At 31.0% G+C, this 9,578-nt stretch overlaps 1 protein-coding gene and 1 long non-coding RNA gene across 8 annotated transcripts; both read left to right on the forward strand.

The window, feature by feature from the left end:
- Positions 1–267: 267 nt before the first annotated feature.
- On the forward strand, positions 268–3,806 carry LOC145055593 (uncharacterized). 6 transcript variants are annotated; one of them, XR_013685247.1, is made up of 5 exons: positions 271–593; positions 992–1,430; positions 1,506–1,591; positions 2,555–2,603; positions 2,856–3,806. It is a non-coding gene; the product is annotated as an uncharacterized LOC145055593 (long non-coding RNA). The 6 variants fall into 6 exon arrangements; XR_013685243.1 differs by having other exon boundaries at positions 273–593; positions 992–1,172; positions 1,383–1,430; positions 2,555–3,806; XR_013685244.1 differs by having other exon boundaries at positions 268–947; positions 1,044–1,430; positions 2,555–3,806.
- A 1,479-nt stretch (positions 3,807–5,285) lies between these two features.
- Positions 5,286–8,946, forward strand: LOC145055594 (P-loop containing nucleoside triphosphate hydrolases superfamily protein). 2 transcript variants are annotated; one of them, XM_079003945.1, is made up of 12 exons: positions 5,286–5,443; positions 6,097–6,224; positions 6,317–6,360; positions 6,460–6,537; positions 6,673–6,865; positions 6,940–6,970; positions 7,071–7,129; positions 7,221–7,294; positions 8,032–8,118; positions 8,431–8,492; positions 8,571–8,599; positions 8,691–8,946. In XM_079003945.1, exons 1-12 carry the CDS (start codon positions 5,389–5,391, stop codon positions 8,775–8,777), a joined length of 927 nt encoding a protein of 308 aa, XP_078860071.1. In that variant the 5' UTR covers positions 5,286–5,388; the 3' UTR covers positions 8,778–8,946. The 2 variants fall into 2 exon arrangements, with proteins under 2 accessions (XP_078860071.1, XP_078860070.1); XM_079003944.1 differs by having other exon boundaries at positions 5,290–5,443; positions 6,091–6,224.
- The last annotated feature ends 632 nt before the right edge of the window (positions 8,947–9,578 follow it).

Raw genomic sequence — 9,578 nt, forward strand, 5'->3', positions numbered from 1 at the left:
TGCTTATTGATTATTGGTCATTTTACTCATATAAGCTGTTTTATTTTGCCAAACACTTAGCTTATTGCTTATTGCTTATTGTTTATTCCCACCGTAATAAGCTAATCCAAACACATTTTAAAAAAATGGTTATTCTCACCACAATAACAAATAAGCAAGCTAATTAACTAAAACCTATTTATCCAAACACCCCCATTAAAAAAAATGTTAATTTTGGAAAGCTTTTTGACCGTTAGAAGTCCAAAGGTTGGCTTCCTATTCCCGCAATATATACGTTCTTCAGATATCCCGCTGACCCGCTCTCAGACTACTCCCATTGGTGACCGATGGCGACATCTGTAACTCCTCCGCTCCCCGGAGACCAAAGCATCACCTTCCTTCGCCGGAGATCTAAGAAACTTTTGGAATTCAAAAGGACTGGTTTGTAGTCAACCGTTATATATACGTTATTCAGTCATTCCGCTCTCAACAAACCCAAACACACCCAGACCCATAGCGATCTATGTAACTACACTTCCGGAGACGTAAACACCCACAACTTTCAAATGAGACTCTCATTCATCTCTCTAGTCCTAGAAATTATCAAGATCGTTGTAAGTTTTTCTAGGGTTTTTTTGTGATTAAGATATTGTAATTTCCATTTAAATATTAAATTGTTGTTTGAATAAGAAAGAATCAAAGGTTAATTGATAATTTTTTTTCCTCTCTGCTCGTTGGGGTTTCTACTTTCTAGTAAAACACACTCCAATTTGCTTATGTTTTACTAATTCGTGACTGATTGATATTTTACCATAAACAAATTAACGGAAGATAGTTTATATTTTTATTGCATTTAGCCTTGTTATCCGATGTATGCGTTTGTGTGATGAAGAACAGGGCTCTGGAGTCAGGATATATCCAAATAAGAAATTTTTTGATGTGTAAAACTAATTTATGTGTAAAATTCGGTATGTATTTGTTACTGATAAATGTTTCATGTTATCTTATATAGGATTGATAAGAAACTTACATTGGACTCATGGATTAATTTTGCACTGGATCAGGTTTCACTGAATGGACTTAATCAGAACAACTGAACAAGACTTAATTCAGTAAGGTTGTTTCTTTTTACTTAATGCATAAAGAAAGGCTTAATGCAAAATGCCAAGGAAAGAAGGTTTTCCCAATTAGAGGTAGTTATAACCTTTAGGCTACAATAAACCTTTTCCATTTATAAAAATGCCAATTTTGAAGTTTTGATGATTACTATATTAATGACTGAAGTGGTGTATTTCTTTGGTCCAAGGCAAAAGAGATCGAATTGGCAAGTGGGATTATTATTTTTCTCCCTAATTCTACAAAATTTATAAATTATTGAATTAAGTAGTGCTTTTATTTGTTAGGAATAAGCTACTGTGAAGAAGAACTATGGTGAGAAGGTGCTTATTCAGGTTAGCTGATAAGTTGATTAATGAGGGGTCATCATATTTAAATTTCTGATTATATAAATTTCTTTCAAAATACAGTGCCACCCATGCAGTGATGATGTAGTTTTAACCTTATCAAGGAGAATTTATAGGGATTAGAACTGTATTCTACTCTCGCGACCAATGTGGGTAATTTACTCTTAATAGAGCAATGTACTTTACATATTACAAGTTAAAGTAAATATTTTAAAAAAAATTAAGAAATAGAAATCAAAGTAAGATGCTATAATAGACAATAAAATGAAAGTATATTGCTATTTCATGCATAAAACCCATGATTGGGCTAAATGCAAGAAAAAACAATTTTTTTTATTACATATTACAAGTTAAAGTAATTTAATGATCCTCCAAATAACCTTTTTTTTTTTTTTTTTTTTTTTTTTAATTTTGCTAATTCATGACTGTTTGACACTTTAGTGTAAACAAATTAACGAAAGAAAGTTTATATTTATTGCATTTAGCCTTATTATCTGGTATATGTGTTTGTGTGATGTAGAACAGGGCTCAGGTTATATCCTAATAAGAAAATTTTGGAAGTGTAAAACTAGTTTATGTGTGAAATTCTGTATGTATTTGTAACTGATAAATGTTTCATGCTATCTCATATAGGATGGATAAGAAACTTGCATTGGACTCATAGATTAATTTTTCACTTTATCAATTTTGACTGAATGAGTTCGAAACTTGGCAGCAGCATTGACTCTTTTGATTTTTTTTTTTTGACTGAATGAGCTTAATCAGAACAAATGTGTAAGACTTAATTCAGTAAGGTCGTTTCTTTTTTACTTAATGCAAAATGTCAAGGAAAGAAGGCTTTTCCCATTAGAGGTAGTTATAACCTTTAAGTTACAATAAACCTATTCCATGTCTATAAAAATGCAAGTTTTGAAGTTTTGATGGTGAATTAATGCTTTTTTTTTATGCTTTGGGTAGTGTTTGAAACCATTTTAATAATGAATGAAGTGGTGTATTTCTTTGGTCTAAGGCAAAAGAGAGCGAATTGGCAAGTGGGATTGTTATGTTTGTTTTTTTCCCTAATTCTACAAAAGTTATAAATTATTTAACTAAATAGTGTTTTTATTTGTTAGGAATGCATATGCTATTGTGAAGAACTATGGTGAGAAGGTGCTTATTCAGGTTAGTTAATAAGTGGTCATATTAGTCTTTGATCTTCTTTCAAAATACAGTGCCACCCATGCTATTTTCAATGATGATATAAGTGTATTAATGTAGTTTTAACCTTATCAAGGGAAATTTATAGGGATTAGAAATGTATTATAATACTCTTGCGACCCAATTTCTCTTTTTTCCCTCTTCCTGTAAGTAATTTTGAGCAAATTGTTCATCTTTATTGGATTCTGATGTTTTTTTTTTATTATTACATTTCAGGCAAACTGATATTTTTTGCAGTAACAAATCGCTTTGTATTTGGTTAAACTGGGTAGATTTTTGAAAGTAAAATGTTGAAAAAAGATGATAGAGATGAATATTGTTATAGTCTAGACATGAAAGAGATGAATTAGAACAATTGAGTAGGAATCTGATTGAATGATTAGAGTAAAATCACTCCAGAAACAGGATACCTAACCACTTGTTAACAGTCCTTATTTGTACTTGTATTCACCACCGACTTAGCTAAAAGGACTATAATGCCCTTGACTCAAATAAACACAAAAGTCAAACAGTCACAACAGTTACTTCCTATTTCTTGCAATTAGATTCGCAGGAGAGGACACTCACAAACCATCTTTATTATCATTTCTCACCTGTCCCTTTTACTTCAGTTCTCTAGGGATAAATTTCAGGAAATAGCAGCATACTTCTTGTATTTCATATGTTAAGAAAGTATGTATTTCATCTTATTCTTTCTGGTGGCTTACTTTAATTTTACTCTTCTTTCTAAGTTTGTGTGTTTCTGTTTTTAAAAGGATTCATTTTCATATCAGATATGAGGACACTGAAAGGTAATTAACTTCAAATTCTCTTTGTTGTCTTGTTACTGTGTTTCTAGCTAATTCCTTTTGTATTATAGCAATCCTGACCTGTGTTGGATGCAATTTCTTGATATCATTGATGTGATATTATTATTCTTTTTAAATACTTGGGTATCATGTTTTGGGATTCTTTAGTTACTTTATTTCTATTATGGGTATTTTTCTGTTCTCCAAATTGGTATGATTGGTATGTAATGTATTCAGCAGTGTAAATTGATGTTTTAGATTTCAACCACCATGTCATTATTGTTGTAATTAGGATCATCTTCAGATTTGGCACAAAGGATGGAAAACCAGCCAATGCTCCTTTAGTTCACTAGATGTGAATTTTTGAAATTTCTCTAAATAGTTTTCATATTTTGATGCGTCCATTTCTCTTTCTAATTATACGCATCTATCTACCTTTTTTAATGGTTATGTGTTGACGATTGATGTTCATGTATCTGTGTATGCCTTGGATAATGACGTCTTCAATTTTCTGGATTTGTGTTTAGCAATATATCCTTTGCTAGACTGATGGTAGTATATAATATAGTTATCACTTTCTTTATTATTATTATTATTATTATTATTATTATTATTATTATTATTATTATTATTATTATTATTGTTATTATTATTATTTTGTAATTATTAGATTGTTTATTATATATGTAGTAGTAGGATATACTTTTTTTTGGCATAATAGACGTTGGATACCTTATAAGGGCCAAACCTCAAATCCTTATATGTATATGCAATTATGCATACATATTTGTATAACATAAGAGCAGTACCATTTTCTGATTTTTTTTTCAGTGGCAGTATGTATGTTACAATCTTTTCTGCTGAAATTTGATCTATATTTTATTTTTTCTTAATATGTCTCAAGTTTCCATGTGCATCTGTGTAGATCAAATAAGTCAAAATATATTTATGATTTTTGAAATGTGGTCCGCTTAATTTCAGGTCTAGCATTCCCTCCTCTTTAACATCTATAGTGGAGTCAGGGATCTTTTTTGCAATTTTGGTTCTTATTTAATGGTTTCAGTTTCATAATGCTTTTTACTACCCGGGTGGTCCTCAACTCTAAAATGATCATTTTGTCATCTCTTTCATTTTCATTTTCATGGGGTGTTATGAAATTTCATCGAAATTCCTTCAAAACTATTGTCATGTATGCTCATTCGACGGACATTAAACTTAACCAACAACTATCAAACGACCCTTAAGGTGTTTTATGTTTTGAACCCAAAAAGTAACGAGATTATTTTGTTCTAAGATTTTTTCGAAGATAGTATATTATGTTTGTTTTTTGAAAAACCTTTACTTGATCATATTTTCAAGGTAACCCTTGACCAGCTGATAACTTGTTACCGGCTAAAATTACCCTTACGCCAAACAAAGTGATGGAGGAGCGGTTTTTAAGCTGCACTAGTAACACCACACCCTGAGTGCGGGGTAAAATGAAAGATCTTTTGGTGAAATAAGATCATTTGCTGGCTTTTGATGAGTGAAAGATGATTTAGTGGAGAACATAAAAATAAAAATAAAAAAATAAGTGGTGAATGGTGAACCCTTTGGTCTAACAAGAAATATGAAGGTTTGTTTTTTTTTTTTTTTTTTTTTTTTTTTTTTTTTTTTTTTTTTATGAAAATTGTTTTGTTTTGGGAAAAGTTTTTACTCAATTTAAAAGATGTCCTTTTAACTTAAGAGAAATTTAAAATAGGTTTTTTTTTTCGTGAACGATAGATATATTAAAATATTATTAATTTCAATATAAATTTGAGAATGAGTAAAAAGGATATTTAATTTTTCTTTACTTAAGTACGTGGTAAAAAAACAACACGAGGACCAGCCACGGGGCGTTTAAGCCGTCAAATGAATTGCTTGCTGTCTTTAACCCTTCTTCCCAGTCCACTCTCTCGTTTCTCGACTGTTTGCAGACGATGGATGTCTCTTCCTTCTCCACGAGCCCAAGGCGATGCTGCCTTCCTTCCTCAGGTCTATCTCTTGTCAATTTCACAATCTGAATATTCATCTATATGTGTGTGCGTATGTTTATAGTATATGTTTGGCATAATACGAGATTGTTGATGAATTCGTTTCGTTTGTAGCTGACCAGAACGATGCGTTTTTGTTACTCTTCGAATTCGTTGATAACGCAATCTCGAAATTTTAATTTCAAAATTGATTGATGTTGCTGTCGTTTCGCATCCTTGATTTGAGGGCTATTTTAGATGATTCGCTCTGCTCTTTTATTCTAAAATATAAGCAAATGATTCAAAACTTTCATGTACTCTACTCCTTCCATTCGAATATATGAGTCCACATTTCATTTGTGTGTGAACGTATCATCTGTTAAGATTGTAATCGAGTTATTTCACTTGTAGCTGATTGAAATGTTGATTAATTGTCGTTATTGTTCAAATTCGATGATACTGGTATATATAAGTCTTATTTTTGTCTTAAATTAATTCCTGCCTTGTTGATCTAAATCAAATCAAGTCATTTGTGTGTGTTTATCATCTGTTCTCTTGCAACCATTACAACAACTAGTCTGTTCATTAAAACACTAAAACTAGCTGTTTGGATTTGCACACACATACAACATAATATACACAGCTAAGTTTGAGTAATACTAACTAAAGCTGTAGATATGGTGGTGCTCAAGAAACATGGTGTCTCTCAATGCTATCAAGGCTCTGTACCCATGTTGGGTAATAAAAGCAGACCTTCACTAAATCAAAGTCTACTCTTAAGGCATAAGAAGTACCCTGTTCAGGTCCAATATCATTTTTTCTTATCTTTTCCATTGCATTTGTCTGCTATACTATACATATATATTTGTCTCATAGATTAATTATCTATTTTCAGGTGTTATGCAGCCAGAAGAAAGACATACCTATAGTAGAGGCTCGGTGTGTCATCTTTTAAAAGTACTTATTGTTTTCAGGTGTTATGCATTTTAGTATTTTTGAAAGTCTGGTTTTAGAAGAGTCTCCATTCCATTTCTCCAGGACCATGGATGAAATATATGATACTTTGGCTGAACGTGTGGTGCCAACTGCAGCTTCAGGAACAAATACCAGTGCAATGTAAGTTATAGTATTCAAATATTAAGCTATCTTTATTCTTTGGGTGCATGACTATAATGGCATTTTTTTAATAAATTTGAAATATAATATGAATGTGGTTGATTTTTATCTGATGTGGTATGTTTATGGATGCAGTCATATTGTGGGATTAGCTGGGCCTCCAGGTGCTGGAAAAACCACTATTGCTTCAGAGGTGGCTAAAAGAGTAAACAAGTTATGGCCTCAAAAATCATGTGCATTTGATTCACAGGTTCAACCTCCACAAATTGCTGTTGTTCTTCCCATGGATGGCTTCCATCTTTATCGCCATCAGCTTGATTCAATGGAGGTCCTTTTTCTATCAACTCCCTCTTTCCAAATCAATTTCTTCTCAAAATAATAAACTCTGAATGTTTTTTTTAGGATCCAAAGGAAGCCCATGCAAGAAGGGGAGGTGAGCTTCTTCATTTATTATTTATTTATTTTTGTTTCTAAAAATTTCAATCACTTGATAAATAACTAAAAGAAAAACATTTTTCATGTTTCAAAATCAGCTCCATGGACGTTTAATCCCGAGTTATTCTTAAAATGTCTCAAGAGACTGAGGGAGCAGGTAATTGTGTAGTGTGCATATCTGTTTATTACTATTCATTTAATTTAAATAATGTCATTTGATTAAATGATTAATTGCAATTTCTAATCAGGGGTCGGTTTATGCTCCATCTTTTGACCATGGTGTTGGAGACCCGGTTGAAGATGATATCTTCATAAATGTTCAGTAAGTATTCATGTATTATTATATTTAAGAAAATTCCAATCATAGGGGTGAGCATTTGGACCTGTGGACTGGACCGTTTTTTGACCCCCAAGCCGGTTCTCGGTTCTATGATTTAAGCAAAACCGGTCTGGTCCGGCCGGTTGCAGGTAAAAACCGGTTTTGGACTAGCTTACTTAAAAAAAAATTGTATTTTGTGAAATTCTTTAAATAAGCATATCTCATTCGTTTTAACTCGGATTGATATTCGGTTTTTCCAACGTGTAATTTAGAGTTTGTAGATGATTTTAAACTATAATTTTGCTGTTTTTTGTGTTATATTTGATAAGTTATAATCCTTCAAAGATGAGATACCAAAACTGAAATATTTCAACTTTCAGCAAGAAATTTAAACTTTTGTATTCTGTGAAATTTTTTAAACAATAATATCTCATTTGTTTTAAGTCGGATTGGCATACGGTTTTTTTTTCCAACGTGTAATTTAGAATTTGTAGATAATTTTAGACTATAATTTTGTTGTTTGTGCTGTTATATTCGATGATTTACAAACCTTCAAAGATGAGATATCAAAGCTGAAATAATTTAACAAGTTGCACCGTATGCATGTAAAGTTGTACCGGTCCAAACGGGTCCAAGAACCACAATATTCTCCGAAACCGGTCCGGTGCAGATGCTCACCTCTAGTGCCACATCATCATTTTGTAATGGAGTATCAATGGATATCACTATTCTATCTGCAGGCATAAAGTTGTGATAGTGGAAGGCAATTATCTACTTCTAGAAGATGGTACTTGGAAAGAAATTGCATCAATGTTGGACGAGAAATGGTAAATCTGCTATTTTTACTGTGTGTACTATGGAACCCCCTCCAGTTTTTTCTAGTTACAAATTTGGTCCCTATATTTCACTCAAAATAAATGCTAGTTCAGTGCAAATTGTGAAATCATTTTATATGGGTCTAAGTAAATGCAAGCTTAAGGACTACAGAGGGACCAAATTTGTAATTTAGTCATTAGTAATAATCAAGTTATTAAAACTTCATAGATTGTTTTTTGGCTCAGATACTACTTTTTTGTATTTTAGCAAGAAATTAATGTGTTAATAAAATAAAATTATTATTCTGGTTTGAAATTTTGAAGGTTTGTAGATGTTGACATTGACATAGCAATGGAACGTGTTTTGAAGAGACATATATCAACTGGTAATTAATGCATGCACATGATCATGAAAATTATTTTAAAATTATTAATTAATAATTGGTTTTCCAATTTTCTGTTAGGCAACACCCCTGAATTCGCCAAACAACGGGTAAATTTTTTACATGCTTATTTTTTTTATTATTTGCTTGACTATTATTTAATTATTTTTTGGCTGGTAAAAAAAATAAATTTACATGCAGATCGAGTACAATGACAGGCCAAATGCAGAACTTATTTTCAAATCCAAGAAAAAAGCTGACTTGATAATCAAGTCAGTTGCTCTTTGAAGGTCAAAATCCACATTTTCCATGTATGTATGTATCAATGATATTGTTTTGTGTTTTAGATTATTGCAAAATAATTCAGTGTTTATGAATGACTAATTGAAATGCCACCAGTTTTGTGAAAATAACTAGAAAATAGTTTATTACTATATTTATTATTATTTTAAGGTTATTATGACTTCAGATAGCTGAAATATATCCAAACATTAGTTTTTGCAGCTGTTGTTGCTAGTTGCTACAACTGATTCCTTAATATATAAATATATAAAATATTTAACCATTTAAAAAGAGCAACGAATATTTATATTGGGACAAGGTCATTCATTGGTTATTTTTGTCATTCATTGGTTTGAAATTAAAAAAAATAAAAAAGACAAGGAAATAAAGAAAACCTTTTCATCATAATTGGTTTGTTGGATGATCTTTATTTAATTAATTTTGTTCATAAGTGTTATTACTTATTAATTATTAATTTATTATGGAGGGTATGTGCGTTTATATATAAAAAAATAAACATTTGTTTGATATCCAAAAGCTAAAGAATATTTTTTGTTCTCAAGTTTATGTATGTCCTTTTATATGGTATTTGATATTTAATGGAGTAAAATACGTAAAACATGAATCTATTACCATATTCATTTGAATCATAATTAAGAAGATGAAAACAATAATATCAAGTATAATGTTGTTTTGAATATTTTAATCCAAGTATATATTGTGTATGAAAGATGAAGAAGTAACAAGCAAATGAAACTTATGTCATTAGGGGAGGGTGTTGAGTTCACATAACTCCATCTCAAATTT

Source organism: Lactuca serriola, chromosome 5, assembly GCF_051521515.1.
Source record: "Lactuca serriola cultivar US96UC23 chromosome 5, Lser_US96UC23_V15, whole genome shotgun sequence".
Lineage (NCBI taxonomy): Eukaryota > Viridiplantae > Streptophyta > Magnoliopsida > Asterales > Asteraceae > Lactuca > Lactuca serriola.